Source organism: Garra rufa, chromosome 8 (genome assembly GCF_049309525.1).
Source record: "Garra rufa chromosome 8, GarRuf1.0, whole genome shotgun sequence".
Taxonomy (NCBI): domain Eukaryota; kingdom Metazoa; phylum Chordata; class Actinopteri; order Cypriniformes; family Cyprinidae; genus Garra; species Garra rufa.
In genome coordinates, this window is record NC_133368.1 from 45,742,429 (window position 1) to 45,757,915 (window position 15,487).

At 40.6% G+C, this 15,487-nt stretch overlaps 1 protein-coding gene across 1 annotated transcript in view; it reads right to left on the reverse strand.

The window, feature by feature from the left end:
• Positions 1-2,552: 2,552 nt before the first annotated feature.
• Positions 2,553-15,487, reverse strand: part of scn1laa (sodium channel, voltage-gated, type I-like, alpha) — a 57,732-nt gene continuing 44,797 nt past the window's right edge. The window contains exons 18-23 of the mRNA XM_073845140.1: positions 14,150-14,425; positions 12,301-12,354; positions 12,041-12,178; positions 6,460-6,564; positions 6,033-6,303; positions 2,553-3,736 (exon numbers count right to left, since the gene is read on the reverse strand). Of these exons, the coding sequence (XP_073701241.1) occupies positions 2,553-3,736; positions 6,033-6,303; positions 6,460-6,564; positions 12,041-12,178; positions 12,301-12,354; positions 14,150-14,425 (2,028 nt within the window). The remainder of the gene's footprint in view (positions 3,737-6,032; positions 6,304-6,459; positions 6,565-12,040; positions 12,179-12,300; positions 12,355-14,149; positions 14,426-15,487) is intronic.

A 15,487-nucleotide genomic window follows, 5' to 3' on the forward strand; every position in this document is an offset into this window, starting at 1 on the left:
TAGTAGTGACTTTTTTTTTTTAAAGTGTTATCCCATAAGATTGTCACTGCCAAAACAGTCACCACCAAAACATTTGGTGAGTTTTAGTAGTGACTTTTTTTTTTTTAAGTGTTATCCCATAAGATTGTCACTACCGAAACATTCACTACTGTAACATTTGGTGGAGTTTTGGTAGTGAAAACTTTTTTTGGGTGTTATCCCATAAAATAGTCGCTATTGAAACTGTCATTCGCACATTTGGTGGAGTTTTGGTAGTGACATCTTTGTTTTTTGGGTGTTATCCCATAAAATTTTCAATACCGAAACAGTCACTACCAGATTTGATGGAGTTTCAGTAGTGACATCTTTGTTTTTTTGGGTGTTATCCCATAAAATTGTCACTACCGAAACATTTGGTGGAGTTTTGGTAGTGACATCTCTGTTTTTTTTGGGTATTATACCATAAAATTGTCACTACCGAAACAGTCACCACCTAAATATTTGGTGGAGTTTTGGTAGTGACATGTTTGTTTCTTTGGGTGTTATCCCATAAAAGTGTCACTGCCAAAACAGTCACCACCAAAACATTTGGAGAGTTTTAGTAGTGACTTTTTTTTTTTTTTAAAGTGTTATCCCATAAGATTGTCACTACCGAAACATTCACTACCGTAACATTTGGTGGAGTTTTGGTAGTGAAAACTTTTTTAGATTACTGAAACAGTTACGACCAAAGTATGTCATCATTGTTTCGGCAGTGACAAAAAGGAACACATAATCCTCATATTTGGGGGAAATAAATAACATTTTAGTACAGTTATGCAATTTTTTTGTATTTTAGTACGTTTTTTTATTAGTGTTTTAGTATAAGGTTAAAATTCTGTAATGTGATGTGGTCTCTACAAAAACATTACTGTCACTACCGAAAATGTGCAGTCACGACCGAAACATGGGATGTTTTGTCAAAAATAAAGTATACTGAATTATCAACTAAGATGTTATGATAGTTTTTGGTTCAGTGTATATTTAAACTAATGAAAAACTATAAATCTGATAAATTACATATGAAATATAGTTTAAAATGTAATTGTTATTGATTTACCTCTCAAAAACTTTAATAAAATAGCAAAAAATGTATATATTTACAATGTAGATATAAGCAAGATCTTTATAGGTCAATATAACCCGTCTAATTAAATTATTATTACTGTGTTTTGGTAGTGACACGTTTGGGGAGAGGACAAATATTCCAAAACTTCATGAAAATACAATATGAGAAATAACTGCACAATTACTAGAAATGTGTACCTTGGATTATAAACAATTTGCACACATAAAAAATACAACTTTTTTTTGCAACTCTGACTTTGGACCAATTCTGTAGAATGGCCCATATATGTATAAGAGTGCAAGTCCCTTATATTTGGAATTATGTGATTAAAAATACAGTAAAAATGTGAAATATTTTTACAATTTAAAATAACTATTTTCTATTGTAATATATTTTTAAACTGTAATTTATTTCTGTAATGCAAAACTGAATTTTCAGCATCATTACTCGCATGATCCTTTAAAAATCATTCTAATATGCTGCTTTGGTGTTGTTTCTTACTACAAATATATTTATTATTAATGTTAAAAACAGTTGTGCTACTTAATATGTTTGTTAAAACCATGATGCATGATGCAGGATTCTTTGATGAATAGAAAGTTTTGTAATTTATAATATGTGACCCTGGACCACAAAACCAGTCTTAAGTCGCTGGGGTATATTTGTAGCAATAGCCAAAAATACATTGCATGGGTCAAAATTTTTTTTTTTCTTTTATGCCAAAAATCATTAAGAAATTAAGTAAAGTTCATGTTCCATGAAGATTTTTTGTAAAATTCCTACTGTAAACATATCAAAATGTAATTTTTGATTTGTAATATGCATTGTTAAGAACCTAATTTGGACAACTTTAAAGGTGATTTTCTCAGTCTTTTTGATTTTTTTGCATCCTCAGATTTCTGATTTCAAATAGATGTATCTCAGCCAAATATTGTCCTATCCTAACAAACCATACACCAATAGAAAGCTTATTTATTGAGCTTTCATATGATGTATAAATCTCAGTTTTGTCAAATTTAACCTTATGACTGGTTTTGTGGTCCAGGGTCACATATTATAACTGCCTTTATGACTTTTGATTAATTTATTGGTGTTCTTGCAGAAATATAATATATATATATATATATATATATATATATATATATATATATATATAGACACACTTCACCTCTAAATGCAAGACACTGGATGCATCTCCGAACAACACACAAAGAAAACGCATCAGATCACAACACTTAAGACAAAACAAGACATTTGGTCCATCGCCATTTTCGCCAGCGAGTGAAACGGGTTAGGCGTAGCAGCTTCACTGCCTAACTAGTGTTCATCACAGCTCCAGAATAGGCACAAAGTTCAAGTATGCTCAGGCAGTATGGCATAGACATCCACATCAAACAGACAAGGTCACCTGACCCTGACAAATAACTTGAAGTAAAACCTGTAAACAATTGTTTGTAATGCTACTCTAAACTCCGTTACCTTTGTCTTCCACTTCCTTCTCATGTTTGTCCTTCTCGTATTTGTTTGTGCCGTTCTGCGACAGGCTATTGTACGACGGTGGCGAGGACGTGGCGGGAGTTGCGTCACAGTCTTCCGAAGCACTGCTATTGTTGCATTTGTCATTGTCAACAGACGCTTTACTCGGGACCTTCCCGTTTTGCTGCCTGGTTTCTCTGTGGATGTTACGAACCTTCTTCACACTATGCCTGACCATGTGGCTCCTGAAGGCTCTCTGGATGATTGCAGCAGACATATCTTCATGCTTCCTGCGCAGGGTTGTGGTGATGGGTTCGTAAGAAGACTTCGAGGGGTTTGAGGCCATGAATCGGTCTTCCATTTGCCCACGAAGGATGTCCATCTCCCCACCTTCCCCGAGAACCCGTTTGGTGAACGCGAACAAGATATCCAGACAGTGGATGCGTTCGCCGCTCACCATCGGCAAATCCATGGAGATCAGCTGGAGTCGGTTGGGCTTGGGTATTCGCAGAGGCGGATCCAGAGAATTGGCAAAGTCTGACAACTTGTCATACTCCATGAACTGCGTGGCCTTCGGGTCGAACTTCTCCCAAACCTCGTAAAACCTATCGAAGTCGTCTTCGCTCAAAGGCTCGGCGCTCTCCTCGGTGGCCACGCTGAAGTTCTCCAGGATCACAGCGATGTACATGTTCACCACGATCAGGAAGCATATAATGACGTAGCTGACGAAGAAGAAAATCCCGATGGACGGGTTCCCGCAGTCGCCTTTGACCTCGCTGCCGGGGAAGGTTTTATTTGGGTTGCAGTCGGGATATTTGCTATTTAACATGGGCGCCAGAAGGCCATCCCAGCCTGCCGAGGTTGTGATCTGAAACAAACACAACATGCTGTTGCCAAACGTCTCAAAGTTGAACATGTCGTCGATGCCGGACGATTTTTTGACGTAGGCGAAGTTGGACATGCCGAAGATGGCGTAGATGAACATGACGAGGAAGAGAAGGAGCCCGATGTTGAAAAGGGCGGGAAGTGACATCATCAACGCGAACAGAAGGGTCCGGATTCCCTTGGCGCCTCGGATAAGACGTAGGATGCGGCCGATCCGGGCGAGGCGAATGACGCGAAACAAGGTGGGCGAGACAAAGTACTTCTTAATGACTTGTGCCAGGAACATGCCTGCAATGACAAGAGGTAAACAAGTGTTACATCATTCTATTCAGTACAATATGTGACCCTGAATCTCAAAACCAGACATAAGTGTCAATTTTTTGGAAACTGAGAATTATACATCATCTGAAAGCTGAATAAATAAGCTTTCCATTGATGTATAGTTCGTTAGGACAATAATTGGGTGCAAAAAAAATCTAAGCATTGAGAAAATCTCTTAGGTTAGTTCTTAGCAATGCATATTACTAATCAAAAATGTATTAAAGTTTTGATATATTTACAGTAGGTAGTTTACAAAATATCTGCGTTTCTGTGATGCAGAACTGAATTTTCAGCATCATTACTTCAGTCTTCAGTGTTGCATGATCTTTTAGAAGTCATTATAATGTAATCGAGTTGATTTGGTTCTGTTTCTTACTAATATTATTTATTATTAATGTTGAAAACAGTTATATGTACAGTTAATATGTTTGCTGAAATCATGCTTTATTTTTCAGGATTCTTTAATGTATGGAAAGTTTTGTAATTAGTAATATTATAAATGCCTATATGACTTTTGATCAATGTATTGGTGTTCTTTCTGAAATATTATGTTGGAAATTAAATGCAAGACACTGGATGCATCTCCAAACAACACACAAAGAAAACTGAATAAATAAGCTTTTCATTTATGGATGGTTTGTTAGGACAATATATGGGTGCAAAAAATTCTAAATATTGAGAAAATTGCCTTTAATATTGTCCAAATGAAGTACTTCGCAATGCATATTACTAGTTTTGATATATTTACGCTAGGAAATTTACAAAATATCTTCATTAAAATATAATCTTACTTAATATCCTAATGATTTTTGGCATAAAAGAAAAATATATAATTTTAACCCATACAATGTATTGTTGGCTGTTGCTACAAATATACCCGTGCTACTTATGACTGGTTTTGTGGTCCATGGTCACATATAGCAATTTTTTTTTTACATTCTTGCGAGCAAAGTGACTGATTTTGTAATGCTATTTTTCCAATTTTTGTTGTGATAAGCGCTACATAAATTATTTTAATAGTAGTCATGCATGTAAAAAAAAATAATAATTAAAAATAAATCCTAAAGGGTTTTTTATTGTCTCACCAAATTTTAAAACAACTTTTTAATAAGATACTTTTAAAGGTTACTTTCATTACAAAAAAATAAGAACTAAGAAGCAAGTCAATATGCAAACAATGTGAGAAAAACACAGTGCCTTGCGAAAGTATTCACCCCCCCCCCTTTTTTTCCCACGTTTTATGTTGCTGCCTTATGTTAAACTGCTTTAAATTACTTTTTTCAACACCAGCCTACACTCCATGCACCGTAATTAAAAAACAAAAACAGAATTGTCACAACTTCGTAAATTTAATTAAAAAAAAAAAGAAATTAGTAAATTGCATAAGTATTCATACCCTTAACTAAATTCTAGCTAAGGCAACTTTACAGCATCTTTTTTGGGTATGATGTGACAAGCTTTGCACATCAGCATTTGGCAGTTATCTGCTATGATTCGCCTCACCTCTTCACCTTTCAAGCTCTGTCAGTTTGGATTGGAACCCATTCAAAAATTTCTCCAGAAATGTTTGATTGGGTTCAAGCCCAGGCTTTGGCTGCGCCACTCAAGGACATTCAAAGAGTTGTCTATAAGCCACTCTTGCTGTGTGCTTAGGGTCACTGTCCTGCTGAAAGGTGAACCTTCTGCCCAGTCTGAGGTTCTGAATGCTCTTAACTAGGTTTTCATTAAGCCTATCTCTATATTTTGCGTTCCATTAAGGGTAATGGAGACTACATGTTTCTGTGAACCTTCAATGCAGCAGAATTTTTTCTAAACTCTTCCCCAGATGTGTGGCATTTTCAGATGTTAGACCTTTGATTAAGATGTGTGTGCCTTTCCAAATCATACCCATTCAAATTGAATTTGCCACAGGTTAACTTCACAAGCAATATGAATGCTCCTGGGCTAAATTTAAATGGTCCCAGATAAGGGTATGAATACTTATGCAATGGAATCTTTAAAAAAAAAAATCTTAATAAATTTGATTTTAAAAAATTAGAAATGTTAAAAAAATTAGATGTTAAAAACCTGTTTTTGCTTTGCCATTATAGTATATGGAGTGTAGATTGATGTTGGGGTAAAAGTAATTTAAAGCAGTTTAACATAAGGCAGCAACATAACAAAATGTGGAAAAAATGAAGGGGTGTGAATACTTTCACTGGCACTGTACATATTAAACCAGAGGGACCAATAAGACAATTCCTCATCATGCTGCAGAGCTTACCAACTATAGACAGGATGACCACAATAAAGTCGAATACGTTCCAGCCGACGGTAAAGAAGTACTGCCGTAGCGCGATCATCTTCAGCACGCATTCGCTGGTGAAGAGCACAATGAAACCGACATTGACCCAGTACAGGCCATTGGTCATTTCCGGGGACTGATCTTCTGTCTCCACCATCATAGTGACCATGTTGAGTGAGATGAGGACCATAATGAAAATGTCAAAGGCCTGTTTGGTTACAAGGTCAAAGATGAATCCTTGAATCTTGTTCTGAAATAAATGAGAAGATGACACAAGAAAAGATGATTAAAGACATAGCTCACCTAAAAATTAACATTCCAAATCCTTTTGTTTAATATCTTTTGTGAAGTAGGATTTTAAGCAGAATGTTAAACAGCAGTTATTTTTTTTCAAAGGAAAGCTTACTTTTGGCCTCGGAATGGGTTTTTGAGGTTTCTTTGAGCCGAGCTTCTTCATAGCATTGTAGTATTTCTTCTGCTCTTCTGTCATGAAAATATCCTGACCTCCAAAGTAAAGACAGAAAACAAAAAGATGATTTTGGGGCGAAAGGCAGCGTCGATTTTACCATCCAAAATATGTACTTTGCAAACTTTGTAGAGCGTCCATATGAGAACAAGCAGTGTATATTTTTATACATTATAAATAAAACAAACATCACTGGAGTATGTGTTACAAGAAAACGTCTCAGGTTACGTAGGTAACCCTAGTTCCCTGAGGACAGGGAACGAGACGCTGCGTCCTGGTTAGGACACTTTGGGAACTGCCCTCAGCGTGACCGGTTCTGAAGCTCTTATAAAACAACGACAATGAACTTGACATTGACCGGCGCCAGCCCATGACGTCATTAACAAGGCGCCTACTAGTATAAAGGGGCGCTTGTGAATACATCAACCATCTTTTTGTCTGATGGAGACGTAAGTGGGGCCCGAAGCATGGCTACGAGACGCAGCGTCTCGTTCCCTGTCCTCAGGGAACTAGGGTTACCTACGTAACCTGAGACGTTCCCTTCCGGAGGGAACTCTACGCTGCGTCCTGGTTAGGACACTTTGGGAACGATATACCCACGCCGCCATGCTGAGGAGTAAGTGAACAACTGACTGATTGAGGAGTCAAGAAGGAACATCACTCCCCACTACCGGCGAGAATCGCTCGGGCCGACGTCACAGCTGGCTCGGCCACCCAAGCACGGAACTCCTAGGAGTGGAGGCCTGATACTTCTAAGTGAGAGTAGGCCTACCTACACTCACCGCTAGTAGTGAAGCTTACCCTTAAGCCTTCACACTAGACGGGGGTTCTGAGGAGCGGAGGCTCTAAAGAGACTCTCTAATCGAGAGAAAGCCTAGCAACACTCTGTGCTTGCGGGGAACTCTGGGAGTGGAGGTCGGAGACCTAACTACACTCAACACTGGAGGTGATCCATGAGGCTCCAGGAGCCTAAGCAATAGAACCACTTAAGTGGAGTTCTCAGGAGAGTGGAGGCTTCTGCAAGAAGACTCTCTAGATGAGAGGAAGCCTAGCGACACTCGATCCTATAAGTAGTGCTGTCTGTAGTGGAGTTGGAAAAACCCAGGGGTTTTTAGAACCAACTCTAGAATGGGAATGGAGGATAATGCGTAACCCATACCATACAGGATTTTACAAAAGAACCCAACCTTAGGGGGGAATCTTTAACACTCATGTGGATTTTAGAAAGTGCCCAAGGACTTGCGTGTGCACTTACCACTTCACGTGGGTTTTAAGGAGTGCTCAAAAGCTTCGCGTGAGTACTCACCACTTACTGTGGGTTTGAGGAGGTGCCCAGAGCATAGCGAGGGAAACACCATATAATTATCACAGGCGACAGCAAAGCCTGGAGCTTCGGAGCTCTGTAAGAGTGGAGGTCTCAAACATAAACCCTTGTATGAGGGGAGACCTGACTACACTCATGCTTGTAAGTACAGAGGCGGAGCTTCTGGAGAACGGAGGCTTCACAGAAGACTCTCTAGGGAGAGGAAACCTTGACAACGTTCACTCCACTAGCTCTCAGGAGTGGAGGTCTCAAAATAACCCCTTCAGTGAGGGGAGACCTGGCTACACTCACGCCTAAAGTACTGAAGGCGGAGCTTCTGGAGAACGGAGGCTTCACAACAGACTCTCGGGAAGAGAGGAAACCTGACAACGTTCAATCCACTAGCTCTTAGGAGTGGAGATCTCAATAACCCTTCGTGAGGGGAGACCTGACTACACTCACGCCTGGAGGGAAAGACTGGAAGCGGAGCTTCTGGAGAACGGGGGCCTCACCAGAGGGGAAGCCCCAACACGCTCAATCCGCCAGCTCTTTACGAGTGGAGGCCTCAACGCTCTAAGTGAGGAGAGACCTGGCTACACTCACGCTTGGAGGTACTAAAAACGGAGCTTCTGGGGAACGGAGGCCTTCATAGAGACTCTCAGAATGAGAGGAACACCTGACAACGCTCAACCTCCCAGCTCTACAGAGTGGAGATCTCACACCAAATATACAGTGAGGGGAGATCTAGCTACACTCACGTCTGAAAGTACCCGGAGCGGAGCTTCAGGGGAACGGAGGCTTCACAGAGACCCTCGGATGAGGGGAAGCCTAGCAACGCTCAATCTCCTAGCTCTATGGAGAGGAGATCTCACCCAAATATTTTTAGTGAGGGGAGACCTAGCTACACTCAACGCTCAGAGAATACCGGGACTCACAGCAGGGCCCAAATGCTCAGAGCAGGGCCCTGTAGAGTGGAGGCTTTGAAACAAATCTCACAGAGAGAAAAAAGCCTGACAACACTCGGTCTTGGTGAGCGGTATTCTAATAGTCCCTAGCGAGAGAGGCTCGAGAGTGGAGGTCTTATGAAAAACCCACTGAGGGGAGACCTGGCTACACTCAACGCTACAAGTACATGAACCCACATCACAGGAATCTGTAGAGTGGAGGCTTCAAGTCTGGAAAGAGAGAGCCTTAACAATACTCAGCTTTGGCAGAGGGCTCAAAGCACAGAGCACAGCAGTTAGCGAGGCCTAAGCAGGCCTACCAGCTAAATACCACGAGTATGTACTTGTAAGCGGAGCACTGAGGGGAGCGAAGGCTGCAACTGGACGGTTCTCAAGCAGGAGAACACATCTAACCATTCTAAGTCTAAACCATAGGGAAGACCAGTCGCCCGACCTACATCATGACGCCACTAGGCGAAAGGAGGTCTGATCAGCAGCAGCGAAGAGCGGAGGCTCCTACAGAAGGACTCTCGATCGAGAGGAAGCCTGCAGCACCCTGACAACGCTCACCGTGGCAGGAAAGTCTAGGAGTGGAGGTGCTAACCAACAGAGCTCATTAATAATGAGGGGAGACCTACTACACTCAACCCCCTAAATGCTATCTGGACAGAGCTGTAAGCGCCTATACAGGGTTCAAAAGGTGAAACCTGGAGGTCCAGACCAGGGCTTCCGCCAAGGAGGACCTAACACTGTAAGCTTCGGTGTAGAGTGAGGCTCACGAGAGCCTACCAGCTCCCAGAACTGCCCAAATCTGATAGAACTGTGAGAAATCAGCCTAGACAAGAACCTCCATAGAGGGGCATCTCGTCAGCGCAACTCTCAGAGAGAGGAGGCCTGAAAAAATCCTCACACTTAGGGGGGGGGTTTTCTAAACTTTCCTCTCTCACTAAAGAAACTTCTTTCTTTCCCTAATGACAGGGCCCTGGGGAGCGAGGCCTTCAGTGCACTGACTCACAAAGAGAGGCAGCCCATGCGCTCAACCCTGGGTTGCTCCTATCTTGTTAAAAAGAGGGTGGGGAACCTACCCTAACCTCCCGGTCTTCACACTCAGACGAGCGGAGTCTAGAGGGACTCTTACCACGGGACGGGGTAGACTGCCACACCCAGTAGGTGTGTAGACATGCATATGCAGGTATAAATAGTGCCTAAGCCGAGCTCAAAAGCAGCGGAGGCTTCAAGGGATAACTCTCAGAATGAGAGGAAGCCTGACAACGCCTAACCCCTACAGGAGTTATTTACGAGTGGAGGTCTTGGTACACTAACTCACAAACGAGGGAAGACCTGGCTACACTCGACACTCAGGGACCTTAGGAGCTCAGTAGCTCAAATACTAAAGTCTCACCCAAGCGGAGCTGGTAGACAAAGAATACGTACATATACATATACACAACCACCTATATGTCAGTTCATGTACCGGGCCAACGGATTGAATTTATCAATCTATCATCAGCCCAGCCCCAGAGTCTTAAGGGGAAAAAAGGGGCGGGTGGCCGCACGACGTGAGGGAGAAGGGAGAGGATCGTTTCCCTACGATCCCATCTCCCATAGCGCACATCACGTCTCCTCCGAGACCTACCCCTCCCAGGAGGAGGGTCTCGAGTGGCCACACAAACCGCCTGGCCCTGCCTCCAGCCCGCAGGCCAGGAGGGGCCAGGCTCCCCCTGCGTTCGGGTGGAGATGAGGACCGGTGAGAAATAACAGACCCCAAAGGATCTATTAGCCGCTGAGCACGCCTCCGCCTCCCTGAGTTAGTCGAACATCGTAACAACGGATGTACCGAATAATTCGGAAGGCGAGACTGGCGCATCGAGGAGAAAGCACTCATCTTTCTCCCCGATGTCTGCCAAAATTCACCTACAAGCCTGTGGTGTGAAACAGCTCAGCCATCTCCACAGGTCTTCATCCTCCAGCAGATCAGCCCGGTACGCCTGCAACACTGCCACTGCGTGCAGGCAGCACCAGCCTGACCCACTGCCGCGTATGCCCTCAGCGTCGACGCCACCCACGCCGAGAGACAGCAAACGTATCCTCAGGTTATGGCATCGACGGCCTGCCATACTCACGCACTCACTCTGCACCAGCATAACTAACATGCTGATATAGATGAGTGCGGCTGAATATGGTTTATCCCATGCCCTCCCGATCCTAATATATAGATCAGGAGGGAATGGGATGTATATGGGGACTGGTCTGTTATGGTCAGGGTGAAATTGCTCATATAAATTGCTATGAGCAACCTCCCCCTGCACGTGCTTTCACCGCAGATCAAAGCAGACCGCAGCACGGCTCATAACAGACAACAGCTCATCATACGCGGGGCAGGCAGGCTGTGAGAGCTCAGAAAATCACTTTTCGCCCATAACAGCCACATCCTGCTTACCTGGCTAAAACCAGTAGAGCACTTGCTGCTGTATCAAAGGATGTCAGAGATTAATACATCCTTCGCCCGCAGCTCGCCCTCGTCCGCGGCTGACGAGCGTGAGAGATTACACATCTCTCAACTCGTGTGCGCGCTTCATCTGTAACCACCGCGGGCTCGTTCTCCGTGCAGCCTCGGCTGCAACGGAACCCGAGCCGCGTAGGGCAGATAAATGTCCCGATTCCCTCGGAAAAGGGGACAAACGAGAGCGGAGTTTCCTTAGAGAGAAACTCTCACGATGGACGCGCTCTGCACTCTCAAGAACAGAGCGCGCGTGCTCACACCCAAACACATAACAAACAGGCTGCGCACGTCATCTGGTGTCAGATTTCTCTGACACGGATTCTGCACACTTGCTGAACTGTATACTCTAGGAATCATCATTCTACTCAAGCTTAGAACAAGGTACGGCTGAAGAACAAAAAGATGGTTGATGTATTCACAAGCGCCCCTTTATACTAGTAGGCGCCTTGTTAATGACGTCATGGGCTGGCGCCGGTCAATGTCAAGTTCATTGTCGTTGTTTTATAAGAGCTTCAGAACCGGTCACGCTGAGGGCAGTTCCCAAAGTGTCCTAACCAGGACGCAGCGTAGAGTTCCCTCCGGAAGGGAACACTATTTTTCAGGTTTTCACGATTTCATGTTTCATTCAATGTGTTAGTTACTAGTTCTTTGCAATTTCTGATTCAAAATAATTTCAAATAATATTTTTCAGTGCCGGAATCTGGCATTAGATCAAGATACTATGAGATGCCACTGGCTTTGTTGTCAAGCTTTTAGTATATAGATACTTATCTTTTTCTTCTGCTGATTGAAGTTGTCAATGATGACGCCAATGAAGAGATTTAATGTGAAAAAAGCTCCAAGGATGATGAAGATGACAAAATAGAGGTACATGTACAGATTCACCTCATACTCTGGCTGATCATCTACCTGCAGAGATGGAGATGAAGGATAAAATGCACCAGTATGGTTCCATTATAAGAATGGTGTATCATTTTTTTTTAATTAAAGCAATTATAAAATGACAATTAAAAAAAAAAAAAAAAACTTACACCACGAGAGTCTACTGCTGCATACATAATGGGCATCCAACCTTTAAAAGTGGCCTAGACAAAAGGAAAAATAAACATTTTACTTTGACTTTAGGACTGTATAGATAGAATGATAGAACAATAGATAGAATGAGAAAGATACAACTATATATAGAATGATAGATCGATAGATAGAGAACGATAGATAGAATGATTGAATGATAGAACGACAGAATGACAGATAGAAGGATAGAAGGATATTATGATAAAACGATAGAATGATAGATAGAATGATAGAACTACAGATAGAATGATAGATAGAAAGATAGAACAATAGACAGAATGATAGAGATAGATAGACAGAGTGATAGATAGATAGAACGATAGAGCGAAATAGATAAAATAATAGAATGATAGTAAGATAGAATGATAAAACGAACGATAGAATGACAGATAGAATGATAAAACGAACGATAGAATGACAGATAGAATGATAAAACGATACACAGAACGATAGAGTGATAGATAGAACAATAGAGCGATAGATTGAAAGATAGAGCGACAGATAGAACTATACATAAAGCGATAGATAGAATGATAGATCGATAGAATGATAAAACAATAGATAGAATGATATATAGAAAGAATGATTGAATTATAGAACGACAGAAGGACAGATAGAAGGATAGAACGATAGAACTATAGATAGAATGATAGATAGATAGAACAATAGAAATATAAAATGATAGAACTACAGATAGAATGATAGATAGAATGACAGATAGAACGATAGATAGAATGGTAGATAGAAAGAGAACAATAGACAGAATGATAGAGATAGATAGAAAAAGCAATAAAAAGAAATGAATAAATAGAATGATAGTAAGATAGATAGAATGATAAAACGAACGATAGAATGACAGAAAGAATGATAAAACGATACACAGAACGATAGAGCGATAGAACAATAGAGCGATACAAAGAAAGACAGATCGAATGATAGAGCGATAGATAGAACAATACATAAATCGATAAATAGAACGATAGATCGATAGAACGATAAAACAATAGATAGAACGATATATAGATAGAATGATTGAATGATAGAACGATAGATAGAGCTACAGATAGAATGATAGATAGAACGATACAATGATAAAACTGTAGAACGATAGAATGATAGAACTATAGAAAGAATGATAGAACGATAGATAGAGCTACAGATAGAATGTTAGATAGAACGATATAATGATAAAACTGTGGAACGATAGAAAGATAGATAGAACAATAGAAAGATAGATAGAGCTACAGATAGAATGATAGATAGAACGATATAATGATAAAACTGTAGAACGATAGAAAGATAGATAGAATGATAGAACTACAGATAGAATGATGGATAGAATGACAGATAGAACGATAGAATGGTAGATCGAAAGATAGAACGATAGACAGAAGGATAGAGATAGATAGAGCGATAGATAGAACGATAGAGCGATAGATAAAATGATAGATAGAATGATAGTAAGATAGATAGAATGATAAAACGAACAATAGAATGACAGATAGAATGATAAAACGATACATTAAACAATAGAGCGATAGATAGAATAGAGCGATACATAGAAAGATAGATTGAACGATAGAGCGATAGATAGAACTATACATGAAACGATAGATAGAATGATAGATCGATAGAAGGATAAAACAATAGATAGAACGACAGAATGATAGAATGATAGAACTACAGATAGAATGATAGATAGAATGACAGATAGAACCATAGATAGAAAGATAGAACAATAGACAGATAGAGCGATAGATAGAGTGATTGAATAATATAGAACGATAGAAAGACAGACAATCTTACCACTTGTAGCAGTGCCAGGTATCCATTTCCTACATTGTCAAAGTTAATTTTCAAATTTCTCCAGGTGGCTTCTTCGGAGCCAGCTAATTTACATTCACTTTTGTTATAGATCTCTGTGGAAGACATGCGCTTCCCTGAGGTCTTGTTTACACATTCATAAAACTTTCCAGCGAAGAAGTTGACACCCACAATGCTAAAAATGAGCCAGAAGATGAGGCAGACCAGCAGGACATTCATGATGGAGGGGATGGCGCCCAGTAGAGCATTCACAACAACCTGCGTCCACAGAAACATCACAAACTTACAAAGTGTCATGAATATAGTGCAATCATCATGGAAGCACTTTGTTGTAAAAATTACTTATATGTTATATGTTGTATATCATTTTACTGACAAACAAGATAAACTTAGCAAATACAGTAATATCAAGTTCACATGCAGCTTTTTAACTATTATACAGTTGAGGTCAAAAGTTTACATACACCTGGCAGAATCTGCAAAATGCTAATTATTTTACCAAAATGCATGCTATTGTTTATTGAGTACTAACCTGAATAAGATATTTTACATAAAAGATATTTACATACAGTCCACAAGAGAAAACAATAGTTGAATTTATAAAAAATGACCCCGATTGTTAATACTGTGTCGTTACCTGAATGATCCACAGCTGTTTTTTTTTAATTCAGTGATAGTTTTTCTTGAGTCCCTTGTTTGTCCTGAACAGTTAAACTTCCTGCTGTTCTTCAGAAAAATCCTTCAGGTCCTACAAATTCTTTAGTTTTTGAGCATTTTTGTGTATTTGAACACTTTCCAACAATGACTGATTCTGAGATTCATCTTTTCCCACTGAGGACAACTGAGGGACTCATATGCAACTATTACAGAAGGTTAAAACGCTCACCGATGCTCCAGAAGGAAAAATCATGCATTAAGAGCCAGGGGTGAAAACTTTTGAACCGGATGAAGATGTCATTTTTTTCTTTCTTTGCTTAAATATCATACTGTCCTTCAGAAGCTACAGAAAACACTTACATGTTTCCAGAAGACAAAATAAGTTCAATTTACCCTGATCTTCATATTCAAAAAGTTTTCACGCCTGGCTCTTAATGCATTGTTTCTCCTTCTGGAGCATCAGTGTTTAAATCTTCTGTAATAGTTGCATATGAGTCCCTCAGTTGTCCTCAGTGTGAAAAGATGCATCTCAAAATCATACAGTCATTGTTGGAAAGGGTTCAAATTCACAAAAATGCTGAAAAAACAGAATTTGTGGGATCTGAAGGATTTTTCTGAAGAACAGCAGGCAGTTTAACTGTTTAGGACAAACAAGGGACTCAT